Source organism: Salarias fasciatus, chromosome 7 (assembly GCF_902148845.1).
Source record: "Salarias fasciatus chromosome 7, fSalaFa1.1, whole genome shotgun sequence".
NCBI classification, from domain to species: Eukaryota; Metazoa; Chordata; class Actinopteri; order Blenniiformes; family Blenniidae; genus Salarias; species Salarias fasciatus.
In genome coordinates this window covers 25,244,208-25,261,426 of record NC_043751.1, presented here as the reverse complement: position 1 = coordinate 25,261,426, position 17,219 = coordinate 25,244,208, and the positions used below count along the sequence as shown (strand labels likewise).

The window sequence follows — 17,219 nt, the reverse complement described above, 5'->3', positions numbered from 1 at the left end:
AAGGTGTACTGACTGGATATGAAAAGAAACCTGATTTCTTGTGTGGGTTTTATGTAGGTCACACATGTGAGGGAATTAGTTTGATGCTCATTTGAAGTTTTCTCCCTTCTACTTTAGTGAAGCGCTCTGATTGGCCGTCGCTCAAGCCAACCGTCTTCTGATTGGTGCTTCGCGACGTCGCTCAGACGTAGCCCCGCCCCTCGCACATCTGTAGCCGCTCCTCTCTCGCGCCGCTGTAGACGAGCCGAGCTGAGCGCAGAGACATGGAGTAAAGTTGGACTTTTTCCTCGGAGAGAGAGAAAAAAACATTTTCCAATCTAATGAGCGGCTACAGGGAAGCAGTTTTTGTAAATAAACTGGAGTTTACCGGCAGTTTGGGAGAAAGGAGACTTCTGGTGGCGTTTTCAAGCACAGGAGGGAACTTTAAATCCCCGAGAAAGGTGAGAGCGCAGCGCGTCTTTCGGTGAAGACAGTCCGCTTTCAGCAGCTTCTCAGGAGATTTTCTTGACTGCTTACCAAGAAGTTTCGCTCCTCGTGGCGGTAGACCTGCAGTCTGGGGTGTTCCTGTCCCGCACCGAGCTCTCGTCTCATCATTAACACCATGCCGGAGAAGAGTTGCGCTGCGTAACCGGTTGGTCCAGATCTACCGGGGGACTTTCAGACGGCTGCTCCATCAACTTCCAGAGTCTCTCCTGCTAAAATAAACACGAATAAACAGACATTTCGGACAATAATGGCCGGTCTGAGTAATGTCCACATGAAAACCCTGGAGGACCTGACCCTGGACTCGGGATACGGGGCCGGGGACTCGTGTAAGTCCCTCAGCCTGTCCTCCTCCAAGTCCACCTCGCAGGCCTTCATGACGGCCCCCCACCGGGGGAACTGGTGGTACTACTCCGGCTCCATGAACAGCAGGAACAACAGCTGGGACACGGTCAACACGGTCCTCCCCGAAGACCCGGAGGACATCTTCTCCAAGTGCCCCCGCTTACCGGAGCTGGAGGAGTTCCCCTGGACGGAGGACGAGGTGGCGCGCGTCCTGCGTAAAGTGTCCGAGGCCGGGAGCGCGAAGGCGGGGCACGCACCTGCCTTCTCCCCGGAGGCCGTGAGGCGGCTGTCGGGTCTCCTCCGCCGGGCCCTGATCCGGATCTCCAGAGAGGCTCAGCGCCTCAGTGTCATGCACTGCCGCTGCACGCGCTTCGAGGTGCAGAGCGCCATGCGGCTCGTGCTCAGCTGGGCTCTGGCCGACCACTGCGTCTCCGCCACGGTCAGAGCCATCTCCATGTGCAGCATGAGCGCCGGGGCGCTGCTCAGGAAGGGCAAGTCGGCCCGCTGCGGCCTCTCCTTCTCCGTGGGACGCTTCTTCCGCTGGATGGTGGACACGCGCATCTCCGTGCGCATCCACGAGTACGCGGCCATCTGCCTGGCGTCCTGCATGGAGGCTCTGGTGGAGGAGATCGGAGCCCGGGTGCTGATGGCCGAGAGGGGTCATGTGGGGCCGGACCCGGGATCAGGATGCGCCCCGGTGACCGCGGAGGCCCTGGAGGCGCTGGTGAACAATGACTCGGAGCTGTGGGGGGTCCTGCAGCACTACGAGCACCTGATCTGCGGGAAGAACGCCAACGGTAAAGAAGTCTCTTTATATCTAACTGTCTGTGGAGGGCACCCGGTGGAGTGGGTAGTCTGTCTTTGTGGAGTTTTCATGTTCTTCCTGTGCATGAGTGGATTTCCATTGTTTCAGTGTCATCTTATTTTTATTTGGATAAAGTCAAGAGAGAAGAACAGGAGACAGTGTAAGAAAAAAGCATTCTCTGTTCAAGGGAAGAAACCTGCAGAACCAGACTCAGATAGAAACTTTCTGTTCTTCTTGTTGGGGTTATGAGATATTCGAGGAAAGAACGGGACAGAGAGCAACAAGCAAGCAGACAGAAATCCATTCAGTGCAGGTAGATGGTCCTGAAGGCTCAGATCACTAAGCTCGGTGCAGTAAAGTCTAAACCTACAACAGCTTCGCTAGAAAATGGTCCAGGGGTCCTGAAGCAGCGCTCACTCTAAGTTCTAATGAATAGAAAAGTAACCTTCAAAGTAAAGGCTGTGTCGGCCTCCCTCACTGAAACTGGGAGCTTTTCTCCAGTAATCCAAGATTATTATGTTTAGTTGACTCTAAGCCTTCTTGTGTGTGTGTGTGTGTGTGTGTGTGTGTGTGTGTGTGTGTGTGTGTGTGTGTGTGCGTGCTGGTGACCTGTTCATGGTGTCTGGAAAAAGCAGTATACAGAACATATTAATATAATTTCTAGATGCTTTGCTGTGTGGTGCTGCATCTCAAAACTTTTCTCTTCTTTTTTTTCCCCCTCCTGTTCGAGAGCTGGTCACAACTTTCCACTTCCTCACCGTACACGTGTGTGGAAAAGGTGAAGAGTGACCTGTAGCGGGATACAATAGCAGCTCTTTGTGTGTGAACGCTTGATGGATGTGACGCTAATTTGACTTGTCAGAATAGGAAAATACCAGCATAGCTGCATCTCAAACACACAAGGAAAGCACTTTCTTTCTGAATGTAAAATTGGATTACACACACTGAAATGCTGATGATTGAATCTGTTTTGCTGTTGTGACTGAGGGAGAGATCTTTCACAGCCCAGACGGAGACTGTGTGTTGACACAGCTCTCTGTTTACTCCGACTTCACCCCTCAGCCTATTTGCTGTGTAGACTGCAGTCATTTAACCCCCGCCGCAACTTTCTTCCCTTTCCTCATCCTGTCTTCATCTCCTCCGCCTCCTCCTTGACAAGCCCCCCCTCACACCCACACATATTGCACATCTCTGTCCTCCTCTCCCCTCCAGCTCCAGCTGCGCATCCTGCTCCCTGTCCGTTTGTTTCCTCCACCCTCACCTCCCTACTCAATCAGCTCCCTTTGTCAGAACCCCACGATACTCGCAGCACTCTTTCCATGACTGTTTTGGCAGCGCAGTGTTGAGTTGATTCATGAGCTTGTGTTGGGACAATGTAACCAGCCTTTGTTTGTGGCCCACTACCAGCTCCCCGGAGCAGCGCTCTTTTGCTGCAGCACAATGGGCTTTTGTTGTGTGATCGTGCAGCTTAAGCCCAACACAGAGGGAGTGAAAACAAATGCTGGGGATGCACGCACGCTGCTGCACATTACACACACAGAGAGAAAATCAGCGGAGGGAGCCAGCGTCACAACGCAGCCGTCACACAGCTCCCTGCTGGTGGGAGCTGTGAAGTTATCATGCACAAACACCTTTCTGAGCGGTGCGGCGTGTGAAGAAGAGGCTGACGCCACGTTGCCAACAATACCTACTTTGTGAAGTCAGTCAGCATGCGAACGCGTTTATTGATACCTTACATTTGAAGTCCTGCCTGGCTGTTTATCGATAAACAGGGGCGTCCAGCACGTTGTAGTTCAGGGGCCATAAACAGCCAAATCTCCAAATAGCCAGAAATAAACGACAACACCCACTTTCACTTGAAATGTTGTCATGGAAACCGGGTTATTATGGGAAAAAATACTTGGAAACTGCTTCCAATTATCTTTGTATTGTTGTCACAATATCAGTTTTAGAAAATATGTCATGTTGTTTACTCATTTATAAATACTTTGCACATTTCGTTGGACTCCTCGTCACTTGCTGGTGTATAAGCCGGTGTTGCAGGCGGTGCAGAGCACAGCTGATACCTGGCAAGGTGTTTGACTTGGACTTATTTCATTGGAAGTGAAGTTAAAGAGCAGCCTTTGTGCCATTATTTAACCAGATGTCTTTTGGTTTGGTGTCGACTGGCCTATTTTGGTGAGTTCAGTCGTGTGTGTGTGTGTGTGTGTGTGTGTGTGTGTGTGTGTGTGTGTGTGTGTGTGTGTAAGATAACAACACACCATTATTCTGACCACCCTGGCTTTTTATAGCCTGCAGCCTGGTCTGTGGGAGCCACATGCCCCTCTACCACCTCACCACCTGATACCCCACACCCTCCTAGTGGCTGCCCCCCCCTCCCCCCTCCCAAACCTCATTAACCCTCCCCACAAATATAAGGCTAAGATCCAGTTTTTCATGATAAAACTGCAAAAGGCTCGTCGGTACGGTATTGAGGGTATAGAGTGGCACCGTCTGATTAAACTCCTCCCTCCTGCTTGATTCCCCTTCGTCTCTTTCGGACTGTTTCTCTTTCTCAGGGGCTAAAACTCACATCTGGAACTCTTTAAGGCAGAAATGACTTCTACGGCTCCAATAACAAAACTGAAAACTCCCTCCCTCCGTCCTGCCTCTCCTTTTGCCCTTTCATGCTCAGTCTCGCTCCTGGCTCTCTCTCTCTCTCTCTCTCTCTCTCTCTCTCTCTCTCTCTCTCTCTCTCTCTCTCTCTCTCTCTCTCTCTCTCTCTCTCTCCAGTTTGCCACTGCATTCACTTCATCTTTATCTGTTTATTTCTTCTGGTCTGCTGGGAGTGCATTAGAGGAGCTGCGCTGCGATGTGCCAGGATCTTATTCATTACTCGTGCACACACTCGCCTGAGCACTCTCACGTGCACAAAGACCTTCAAACCAATTAAGTCTTGCCTTGCAAAGCGCTGAAATGGTTCCTCGGCACTGGTTGAACCCGACACAATACCACTGCACAGAGGAATCCATTTGTCATTCATTTCTCCGCACAAGGAAGTAGCGTGAGTGAGCTCTTCCTGCTGTAATTTGTACTGATAGTACTGTGGGGCGTTTAAAGTGCTTCGTTGTAGTTTTACTAATGGACAGAGGAAGTGGCTGTGCAATCATCGATCTTCATGACTGGCATGTTAAACTTTTATCTGCCAAATGAAGCTTTATTTGTTTTGTTCTGTTTTTTCTTGTATGACTAAACAAAACTTTTTCATCTATTGTGCAACAGTTCAGTAGTTACAATCCTAATTGAAGGGCTATAAGTATGGCTTCAGCCAATAGTACATTTCCTTTGGTTGGAAATGACCGCTCGATGACTTGAATGTGGATAATTGTATAAATCTGAAACTGGGATTTGGTGAAAGAGAGCATTCATGTCTGACAGTAATGTACCTGGACTGATAACGACTGACTTGGTCCAGTGCTGACAAAACACAGGGTTTCGTTTTTCTCTCAAAAGGTAGTGAAAAGGTTGCTGCTAATAGGGTTTGGGGCGCACCGACACAGCGTATGATTTGCTGCTCAGTATTTCCCTAAATATGTATCTAGCCCAGAAAGAGGCGTGGGAACAGAGGGCAGAGAGATGCAGGGAGCGCAGGCCAGCACTGTGGTCACACAGATGGGGAAACCAGCACTCTGAAAATACACTCCCTGCTCCACAAACCTGGAGCCCGATCAAATACAGTTGAGGAAAAGGCACGAGGATATTATTATTACAGAGAAACAAGTCAAGGCTCCACCATGTGGCATGCTGCACATTTGACCTGTGAAACATGTAAACAAGCTCTGGAGCAAAATCATGCAGAAGAAATCAGGCTAGCGCACGTGGACGCATGTCAGCAGGTCAGTGTTTGAAGAGCTAAGACAAAAGACTGTTGAGGATATCGGTTAATCCTCAACAAAGTGCCGCCTTTCTTTTGTGTGAGTGTGTATTAGTGTAATTTGTTGGTGAGTGTACCACCCCGAGCCTTTACACACACACACACACACAGACGTGGTGACGGTCCATGTCGCTGTTTGTACTCGCTCCTTGTCTGATCCCAGCTGTGAAAACACTGACCCATTAGTGTTACACATGCTTGGATGTGATCATCTGTGTTGACTCGGTGTGGGTACGTCTGTGACCGTTCTTGGAAAAGCCAGTAAGTATTGCTTTCGGCGGTATGACCCTGCGATTTATTTGTCTCCGCCATTATGAGCATTCAGTAACCACGCTTTGATTTCCTTTCTCCTGATGCAGGTAATTTAGTTGGTGAAAATAATAGTAATTAAATCGATCACCTGTGGCTTCAGCTGCTCTGTTCTTATTCTCAACTTGAGCGATTATCGTAAACCTCCAACAACGCCCTTCGCTTTTCATTGCAGCAGCGTGAGTCATGCTTCTCAGCTCTGTTTGCAGTACGGCGCTGATAGGGAGATGGAGATGACAGATACTCAGGGGAAAAAGGCCAAGAGACAGAAATAGACACCAGGAAGAGTTGCTGCAAACTTCCAAGCATCCCCGTCTTTGCATATTGATTTATCCTTTGTAAACACATCCTTGGAGAGACTTTGATCCATCCAGAATGGACAGGAAATGCTCTATCTATTCGGTATTGAACTCATCTGGTTTCCGAGCGGGTTGAAAAAATGTGCGGGGCATGTGTCGCATGCATTAAGCCACGGCTGTTTCCGAAGGGAGTGTGTCCTCCTCGCCGGATTTGGATTACTGGCTGGATAGCTGATGAGAGAAGCAGGACAACTGGCTGGAAGATGGTTGGAATCTTGGACCGGGCTGTTTGGTGCATTGTCCGAATGCTCGCAGTGGCGAGTGGAAGAAGGGTGGTGCATCTCACGGGCTTCGGGGCGGCTCCTCCACACACCTGCGTCTGGCTTTGTCATTATGTCACACTTAAATCGAAGTGTCAGGTGTTGAAGGTCACAGGCCAAGTGTTGGCGATGGACACCAAAAGCCTAATTCTACCACAAACAGTGATGCTTTTAACTCAAAAAAGAACCAAAGAAACCTTTCAGTTAACTGCTATAATTATCGTCAAAGCCACGGTGACGGCATGGAGTGTAAAAATATGCAGAATAAAATCAATATTTTTGGACATTTCACTGTAGTTTGCACCAAAAGATTTCATTAAAATGGATTTTATGTTGAGACAGACATTTCTGGTAGTAATTGCAAAAAAAGATGGACATTTTTCATCACGTATAAAGAAAAACCTTTTGGAGTTTAATTTCAAAGACTATTATAATAGATTCCAATATCAAAAAGAAATTGATGGAAATTAGAAACTGTGTTTGACACCTCTGATCCAAAGAGTTGTAGCACACTTCACTTATATTAAAAGTATTTTTATACATTCGTACATGTGAAAATGAAGACTGTCACACACTGGGTATTGTATTGTTCAAGTTAAGATTGACACTGCTGAAGTGGTGAAATGTGCTTTCCTTGCAAAGTGATTTCACAGACAAAATATTTTTTTTGTGAGTGGATTTAAAAACAGGTTTGCCGATACAGAGTATTAAGTAGCGACAGTCACGTCATTGACAGTGATAATTTCAACATACTGACTGATGGTGCGACAACCAACTTGTCAAACCTCAGGCCGCTCCTAATCCATCAGATTGGATTATTAGGTTTGGTATTTTCTGCCAGTCAGTCCTTCTTTGGTTCACATTGGCCTTGGTTGCTGCAGGTTACCAATATCTTTTTTAGTCCATGTCTTAATTGGTAACTCTAGCAACGCAAGCCCATAATATGGGTAGGATGGCAACATCACCAGTAATGACTTACAGCTAGGCTGAAAGTGTGGGAGTGTGACTCCAAACAAAAAATAGATTAAAAAGTGCCATCCAACTTTATTCCCGACAGAAAGGAAAGAATGTAATGATTTTTTTTTTTTTTTAAAGTAATTGTGTTAAGATCATGAAATTTCTATAATTTCATGATTCACAAAGATCCGTTTCATCTGGACTGTAAGATCATTTTCAAAACATTTCGAAATATATTTATGCAGACTACTATTCTCAAATGTTTGCAAAAAAATATACAAACAGTAGCAACTCTATTCAGCGTGTGATCTCAGATTGGTTCTGCTTTGCTTTCGAGAGTCGGCTCAGTCCACAAATCTCACACAACCATCAACTTGGAATAAACCGTCTTAATCCGTGTCAAACCACAGACCTCCAGTGAAATGATCACTTTTCCTGAAAAATCAGCGCCAACCATCACAGTTAAAGCTGCAAATAAGCATCTCCTGGCACATATAGCCTATTTCCATGAATTCAGCCATTATAAAGAATACAAAAAAAAGAAAAAAAAAAGTTTTGTGGTTTCAATACGTAGTTCATACAAATGGGTCAGATGGGATAACCACGGCTAAATGGGCAACGACATTATGGACGTGGATCAGGAAGTGTGTAGTTTTAAGTGGAAGCAGATTTGTGCGCTCGGGGATTGGTTATAATAACCCCTCGCCGTGCTCTCCGCTCAAATCTCTGAGTACAACTTAGGCAGGTCAGCTGAAGCCAAATCTCCTCATCTGAGGAAGGACATGTGTCTGTGAGTGGGATGGCCGTACTGCTGTGTGCCAAAGGAAGGGCCGTGATCACAACCAGGAAAAAAAAAGAAGCTGCTTTTAGAAAGTGTTTTCGTTTCAAGTCTGAACTGTTGTTTTTGAAAACGGACTGAAAGAGAGAGCTTCTTGTGATCCTGTCAGTGACTTCCTTGTTCGGCGAAGTTAGAACCAGTGTGCAGTGGTTGAAGGCGGAGGCTGGAATATATCGCCGTGGATATGTAAACACTTGATGGAGGCTCAATGTTATGCAAACAAATCTACGATTCAATGATTTTAAACATTTTCTGAAACACATGAATCAGTGTGCACACAGGATGAACTTATAGAACTGCAGCGCCGTCCAGTCAGGCTGTCAGTAGTCAGGTATTTGTTTCCAAGTTGATAAGATGACTGTACTCAGATCTGAGGGCTAAAAACAAACGCAAAAAGACACTTTTAAACTTTAAATTTGCACTTCTTGACTCTTATGCCATGACATGCCGTGACACGATCTATCCACACGACAAGTTTTTCAGCTGAAAACATAAAACGAGATTTGTGTGAACGGGGCCTGAACTAAAGCAGGAATAAAAGAATGGAGCAACATTGCGACTTAAAGGGAAAATACATTTCTAAGTTCTCCTTTGTCATATCTCTTGATATGTGAAGCAATTATCACAATATAATTATAGTTATAGCACACTGGCGTCGAACTCTTTCCTTTTCTGCATCCGATGACTCACCAGGCAGTAGCAGGCATCGCCTGATTCAGCAATCAGTGGAAATGTTTGGTTGAATTTCTTCAGTCCTCCCACACAATCACTGCTGGATGAGGAGTCTCCTAAAAACAGCACCTGGCTTGGTATATCTGCACACAGTGACTGCAAAAAAAAAAAATACAATCCTGCAAGTGCCGTGCTGCCAAATATACATGAAGAAAAGCCACATTTCAAGGTGCTTTCCTTCCCTGCCTTTTCGCTGTCAGATCTCTCTGAATTTAAACCCATAACCAGCATATGAAGGCACATTGAGAAGAAAACCGGCGGTGAGAAATTGGGGCCGCTGCCTCCGTTCACCTTGCACAGGTTGGGTAACAGCTCCATTTATGTTTGCGGATCTCAAGGAGCTGATTGTTAACAGGCAGCCGAGTGAGCAGGAATAAGACGGCACAGGAAAGAGAAAAGTCACAGCTTGTTTGTGCCAGATTCAGTGGGCAGAGCGCCCGTTCCGGCGAGGTAAAGCAGCAGAAGTAGGCCATCGCAGCATTTGACGGTTGTTTTCACTTTGATGTTGTGACTGTCTTTCACATCTCTGTCTTCCTCCTTTGACTCTGATGGTATCTTGTGTTTGTGCTTGCGTATGTGTGTGTGTGTGTATGTGTGTGTGTGTGTGTGTGTGTGTGGGCTTGAGTGTGCCAGTTTTATCAGCGTGGTTTGATGGAGGGCTGACTGAATGACAGCCGGCCTTCAGTCGGAGCGATGTGGAGGCTGGGAGTCGGTCCTGTCCGTTCAGACTGAACCCCCGAGCAGATGCAGCCTCTTCCTGAAAGTCAAACGCCACGAGGAAACAGTTTTCGCTCTTTTTGTCATTTACTCAAAGCTGTTTCCCGGCGGCAGGAATGCACAACGTATATGTCCTCCTCCCGTGCCTCTCTGAACGTCTTTGTCGTACTTTCCATCTAACCGCCCGCCCCTCGCTCCGCTGTCTCGTCTCCGTTCATCAGACTCTGGAATGTGTTTGTTTGTACGTGGAGCCTGCAGCTTCGTCAGCAGCAACATGTAAACACCGAAGCTCAGCAACTTGTTCGAAGCACCCTGTGCCCACATAGAGCACGGACGCAACACCCCTCCCCGGAGTGCTGCTGATAGGCTGCCTGCTGCGGGGCCAATTCATTCCATTTCATTTTCTGGGTCCTCTGTTGACCTCCATAACCTGCCGGTGACTCACAGCTCCATCTCTGTTCTTCCATTCTCAACACCCACACCGATCATAACATCAGCTCCTCACACTCTGACCTTCTGCTTGTTCATCTGTTTTTCTTCCTTTTACCTTCTACTGTTCACTTGCAAACACAGCCAGTGGACATTACTGTTGTATTATCCAACAACCTTCCCTTTCCAGCTGCAACCAGCGCCGTCGTCTTGGGCTGGACTGGAAAAATAGAGTCATAATAAACTTCAAACTTAAACTTTAATGTTTTTCATCCAATTTTAATGAAACTTTGTGCTGTACAAAACTATCAGATAACCAGAAAACTTCTCCTATACTTGTTGCATCATGCATGTTTTTCCAAACTCACGGGCTGATCTTGAGGCTAATGCTAGTTTGCTAGAAATGTGTTCAAAAGTCAGTGTTTTCTTTGAAACCTTTACTATTTTCTTGGTGGTTTGTTGTGCTGGAGTGGAGCCTCTTGCGGGCCAGTTTTTTGGCCCACGAGCCTTATGTTTGACACCGCTTCCTCAAAACATCACCTGTTGGGTCAAGGTCACCCATATAGACATGTGGTGATTAAAAGGGCCACAGCCCGTTCAGACCCAAACCGTGTACAGTAAGGCTTCCTGGAATTCCCTCGTGGTTTCAGAGGAGGGAAGGAGCCGCCATATGGAGAGCACATGTGGGCATAGGAAAACAGACTCTGTCAGGACGGGACACCCTCTGCTGCAGTCTTTAGCCTCCTTCTGTTGATAAGATCTGCACAGCAAATCCACCACATGTGGACTCCTTTCTGGAACCAAAATAAACGGTCCGGATCCCGCAGGTAAACACCGGGCGGCTCGTGCCATCAGGGAAAGTCAATAACAAAGCGCGTCTTGTGGGATTGAAGTGTGACTTTCAGAATCTCAGGCATGTAGAAAAGTGTTTAGATGTACACACAGAGAAAGAATTAGAGCAGGGGTGTCAAACGTAAGGCCTGTGGGCCACAACCAGGCCGTAAGAGGCTTCAATCCAGATGAACCAGCAAGCAAAGAGTAGCGGAAACAACACAACTCTCAGACCTGAGCTGATCTATAGGTGATGCTGCCCTGAAATCTAACAAGCTACCATTAGCCTCAGTGCTGTGTTTTCAGGGTGAGTTGGTAAAAAGATCCACAATGCAACAGGTTTTTTTGCCCCAGAAAGTTTAATTAAAATTGGCTTCTTGTTAAGATTGTCGTTCTTGTTTAATTTTGTGAAAAAATAGATGTTTCCATCCCATATACTCTGCACAGAAACAAAGAAAAGCTTTAAATTGAAAGGTTTTTTGGTATGATTTTCCCAGTCCGGCTCATTCAAGATGAAATTGGGCTAGACTGAAGTGTGCTTGTGTCCCTGGTTCAGACCATGTTAAGCCCTCGACGTTCTGTTTCTGCAGCCGACTCCTTATTATACATCATCACGATGGAAATGTATTTCCTTTGAAAATGCTGAGCATTGTATTTGGGTTTGCGTCTGTGTTGTGTTTGTGCAGCTTGACTGCCCACGGCTGCTGAAATAAGCAAACTCTGACCAATGTCCCGCTTGTGTGTGTCACTGTGGGTTTGTACAGGATGTGTGTCTCGCAGTGTGTGACCCCACCAGTCCGGGCTACATCTGTATAACGCCGTGCACGCGGGTGTGCGTTCAAGTCTATTTGGGATTGTCCCGAGAAGCCTATTCAGCCACATCTGCTCTTGTCTCCGTCGGCCTCCGTCTCGCACTTTGTCTCGCTGCTGTGTCGGCCATCTGTGTGTCACTGCAGGGTCACGGACGGCGCTAGACTGCATTCAGAGGAGCCAAGTTTCTTTTCCAGCTCTGATATAATCTGCCCATTGAGCTCCGGATGATTAGAGGGAGAAGATGTGGTGGAATTTCACAATGAAAAGATGCCTTGTCCAGAGCTTTTTATTTTTGATCCAAGAAGAAAATATCTCAAAATGACCTGTTTTTCCAGGACATGGGCGATCGTTGTTGTCCTGTTATTTCCTGCTGAGCGTCATTCATTCTGAGCAGTGAAATGGGTGAAAATGAATTGGACCGTTAGCATCTCGAGCGTCTTTCATGTCTCTGCCTGTGCACACACACACACACACACAGGCTGCAGAGGAAGTCAGTCAGACAGCAGTTAAACAGAGCATGACTTCAACCAGAGGAACTCTCAGGGATTTCCTCTCTTCTCCACCTTGAAGCGCTAAATGCAGCCTCTCGAAAACAGTCACGCTGCCAAAATGTTCATCTCCTCATCAGGCTCAATTCAGCCGAGCTCCGTGTACGCCCGGCGGGATTGTTAAACCGGTTAGAATTAGACATTTATTCTGCTTCCATGGCCTATAGACGAAACTGTGACCAGCCAGGCTCGGGTCTGTTAAACAAGCATTTTCATTTTGTTACATGTGCTTTGAATTAGGCAGCAGCACATATTCTGGGCATGTGTGTGTTTCAGCACCCCGCCCGTGTGGGACCAGGGCAGGGGTGTTAAACATAAGGCCCATGGGCTGGAACTGGCCCGGAAGAGACTCCAATCTGGATCTGCCACACTTTGGAATTGGAAACATTACAAAGGAAATATAGGGTTTTTTTTAAAACAGATTTCTTAACAGAAGTGAACGAAATACAACACTGAGACCAGAGCAGTGATGCTGCCATGAAAGGCAGAGGTTATTACAGCATTGCTTTTTCGGTCTGGCCCACTCCAGATGAAACTGGACTGCATCTGAACTGAAATGTGTTTTACTCCCTCCTAGAATAAGGTGTTCTGAAGGAGCTCTCAAAAGCAGCCTGATAGTGGCTGACAGTGGTTAACAGTGATCTAACGCAAAGGCCGAGCCAAGAATTAACTCACAGATGTGTCAGGAGTGTTCAGTGGGGAGTGAGGAGGGTGTCAGTCCGAGGACCAGCGAGTCATAAATAATCCAATATCCACCCAGCGAGTGTGCTGAGCCCCTGCCAACGAGAGGAGTTTGAGCAGCTTCTACTCATCCTCCCCCCCAAAAAAAGAAAAAAAAAAAAAAAAAAAACCTTTCATCAAGGTTGTGTTGTTCTGCTGACGTTCTTGTTTTGACATGGAGGCTGCAGACAGGATCCAAAGCACAGGCAATCTGCTGTCAGGGGGAGCGCACGGCGAGTCGGGCCTGCATGTAAAAACAGCGGGTGGAGATGTCTTGATGCTCCTCTGTGGCTCTGATAACATTGTGGCTCCATCCTGCTGCCTGAATAGACAAAGATAGCGCACACAGAACCGGTCTACACACTCACACAAAGAAATCAAACACAAACTGATAAGTAGCAAACGGGCATACATAGAGGGAAAGGAATTCACACTATCAGCCCCCAGGGGTCTCTTTTCACTGGACGGAGGTGTCGCTGCCCGTACTCCTTAACCTCATTGGGACGTCTTTGCGATAACTGTTGTGACTGGAAAATCAGAAAAATGGAAAGTAAAACAGGCTCTTTATATCTGTCATGTTTGAACGGATAGCTCCTATCTTCAGCCCGCATGCTGGGAAAGGCAAACTTCAGCGGAGGCCCCTCTCCTCGTTCTGACCCCATGGAAACCTCCCCAGAGATCCATCCCTCTTCCCCTGTTTTCAGCTCGTCTTCTTCGGCTTTATTCATGGTTTCACTGTCCCTCTCTTTGCTTTGCTCTGTTTTTCACGGGAGTCTTGAAATGCCATCATCATGTCCTGCCGAGCGAGGAACCAGGAAACCAATAACAGTATTTTGCAACTAAGACTTTGCACGTAAGATCTGGACTGACTAAATTAGTTTTTCTTTTTCTTTTTCTTTTTTTTTACTTCATACTGTCTTTGGTTTTAATGAAATTATACTCCAAAGACACTATGAAGTTTTACAAGTATGACAAGTTGGCAACTTTACCAGTTGGGAAAAAGCGTGTTGTGATTGTGTTTTGAACATGTTGATTCAGTCTGGCGCTGGTACTAAAAAGAAATGTTTTTCTACTTGGCATTGTGCAGAAGTGTCTCACAGTGTACAAATCGGTTCATTATGCTTGTTGTTCATTTGTAAGTCTTGTCTCTTCAGAGGCAGGTAGCTTTTTTTCAACAGACCTTGTCCTGCCAGAAGTGACATCCGGTGCTGGTTGTTGACGTGTCTTTGGTGGCGCCGGCTGATATAAAGACACGTCTTCCACCAACATCGTTTGACTCTTCTGATGAAAATGAGAGAACAATGTCAGAAAAGGCATGTTGAAAGAAACCTGAACAGAGGAAATGAGAACGGTTGTCCCACAGGGTCCACATTAAACTAAACAAAAAGTTACAGAGTTGCTGGACTATCAGAGAGGATAGCAGAAAGGAAAATCAAACCCTCAGTAGGACATGAACCTGCCGAGCGGTTCTTGGATTTTGTGCATTTCTGCTGCGAAGGCCATAATTATCCTCCGTCCAGCTGCTGTTGTGAGCTGGAGAGTGGTGGGATCAGCAGTTAGCTAGCTGCCACGGTCCGGTCGAGGACTGTTGGTGCCATGTCCTCTGCATTTCTGCATATTACTGTCTTTCCCTGGCCTGTCTTTGTTTTGTATAAGATTCTACGTATCTGCCAGGTGGATTTTGTCTCATTTATGTCTAAAACTCTCAAAAGAGTCAACTTGACTCTCATTTATTCCCACTTGTTTTCTTCCTGTATTTAACTTTTTGTTTCTTTCTTACAGGTTGAGCCTCTGTCCGAGGCTCAACCTGTGTGTCGAATCTTCATACAGCAGGAGGCTCGATATCACATTTGTGCAATAATCTTTTGGCATCAAATTTTGGTATTAGTCGCTGGTTTGTTCATTCCAGCTTTAGGAAGGAGGGTTTTTTTTTTATTCCCTTCTCTGAATTAGCATTACTATCCTAATGGAAACTTGCTGCGGTCTTAATAGTGCACTAGTTTCTTCAAATGTAGAATGTAGCTAATTATCACCCTGCTGGTTTTAAACCCTCTCCTGAGACCCTCTCGGGGATCTAATTGGAGAGCAGGAGTTGTCCAAGCTTAGAAACGATGTGCATGTATTTTTCTGGCTTTTTGCTTCGGGTAGTACCAAATCTGAAGGTTAAATGAAATATCCCATGATCCACTGCTCCTGTCTGTCTGGCTGTCTGTGGTTGTGGGGTTTCCCTCGTGGGTGGAGGACGGGTGGCTGTTTGTCTTGGAGTGGGACGTCAAGTACAAGAAGTGAAAGTAAGTTAAAATCAAAATGATTTAAAGTGTGCAGCCGAAAATGGAAAATCTGGCGAAGTAAGAGATGCAGACGGGAAAGACTTCCGGACACGATCATCTGCCGGCAACACACCCAGTCAGACTCCACGGTGGGAAAACCAGAACGAAAACAGATTTGTCACTGTTTGCACAGTGGCTGTGCGAGTGCGTACGAGAATAGTCCTCCTTCCCCAATTTGTTGCACACAAACATTCTTTTACAAACACTCACACACCCACACACACACACACACACACACCACTTGGTTTAAAGTGTCTCTGGCGGTCAGGCAGTTGGGGTCTCGCTGGGAAGGGTAGAGGGGTTTGTGTGTTTTAGTGTGTGTGGTCAGGATGTGGCCTGCACCTCACACTAGTCATGATTCACTAACAATACCCAGGGTGGTTAGAGAGCGACGCTCAGCACATACTACCAGTCTGACTGGCTGCACTGGATCGCGGCGTGGAAACTTCTCCACCATCTCTGATTCCACAGTTTGGTTCACGCTGTAAACAAGTTTCACTCAAGATACATAAGTGACGTTTTAAGACTGTTCCACATGTTAGAGATCTATAAAGTACCACCAGTTTAAAAATCACCTTATGGCTTTGCTGTTGGGATGTCAATTGAAGTGTAGTCACCAGGTCTTCAGGAAGCAACACACACACACACACACACACACACACACACACACACACACACACACACACACACACACACACGCACGCACACAGAGGCGAGAACTACCTAGCTTCCTAAGCACTCAAGTCAAACAGTCTTTGCGCTGTTTGCTCTCTTTACAGCCGTTTGTTAAAGTGTTCTGCTTTGATAGTTAACAGTAAATGATGGAGGAAGAGGAGAGGAAGCGCACCAGTCCCCCTCTTTCTCTCCCTGGAGGTGAAATCTCTCCTCATATGTGACCCTTGTGATTTTTCCATCTGCTGCGTGGCGAGGAGAGCTTCAGTGGGTGGTCTCCACTGAGACCTGAGGAACAGAAGCCTCTTATGGCAGAACACAGCAGCCACACACACACACACACACACACACACACCCAGCAGCACCATCACCAACATACATATCAAACCAGACAGAGAACAATTAATCCTGTCTGCCTTCACTGGGATGATGTTACTAAGCATTCGAATGAGACATACACACACGCATGCACACACACACGTACACACACTTAGTCAATCTTTCCTGTAACACCTGCAGGAGCAACAGCTGGGAACACACAGCAACAAACACCACCTCCTCGTGCGCACACATTCTCGCCTCCCACCACTTTATTTGTGTTGCTACCATGTTGTGAGGCTGAGGAATGTGCCAGCAGGTGCCCCACACACCCCCATCTGTAGAGAAGTAGTAAAGAAACAAACTGGCACGTCAACTTGTTTGTGTTGGAGTCGTAACAGTGCTCTGTTTGTGTTTGAGACGGTCCAGCAGTGATGACTCAAGGTGATCGGGCCAGTGAGTAAAGCCGGAGCAGACACGCACTTCACCTTTAAAAATGACATCAGGCTGCGTCCAGCCTGGATCTGTCAGCAGTGTGTGTACACTCATTTCATTGCTTCCGGAGATGGACAAAAACAAACCAAAGTGTCAAGAATATATACATTTTCTGACACGTTTTGCAGATTAGCAAATTTATTTGGTTTTTTTTTTTTCAGAATTGATTTGCATAGTTACAGTCATCATTTTGTAAATCCCCTTTCTAATAGATCTAGTATAGTAAGAGAATAAATATAGATATATAGCAATGGTGATGTAAGTATCGCATCAGGAAGATCGGCTGATACTAAAATCTAAAAAAATGAGATCAGGGAAAGAAAAGTGCGATCGGGACGTTGCTGA

The 17,219-nt window shown here is 46.5% G+C and overlaps 1 protein-coding gene across 1 annotated transcript in view; it reads left to right on the top strand.

Annotated features, from left to right (window-relative positions):
• The first annotated feature begins 226 nt into the window (after window positions 1-226).
• The window catches only part of abtb2b (ankyrin repeat and BTB (POZ) domain containing 2b), a 52,104-nt gene continuing 35,111 nt past the window's right edge, over window positions 227-17,219 (top strand). Inside the window, exon 1 of the mRNA XM_030095528.1 lies at window positions 227-1,625. Coding sequence (XP_029951388.1) covers window positions 734-1,625 — 892 coding nt within the window. The 5' untranslated portion in view covers window positions 227-733. The remainder of the gene's footprint in view (window positions 1,626-17,219) is intronic.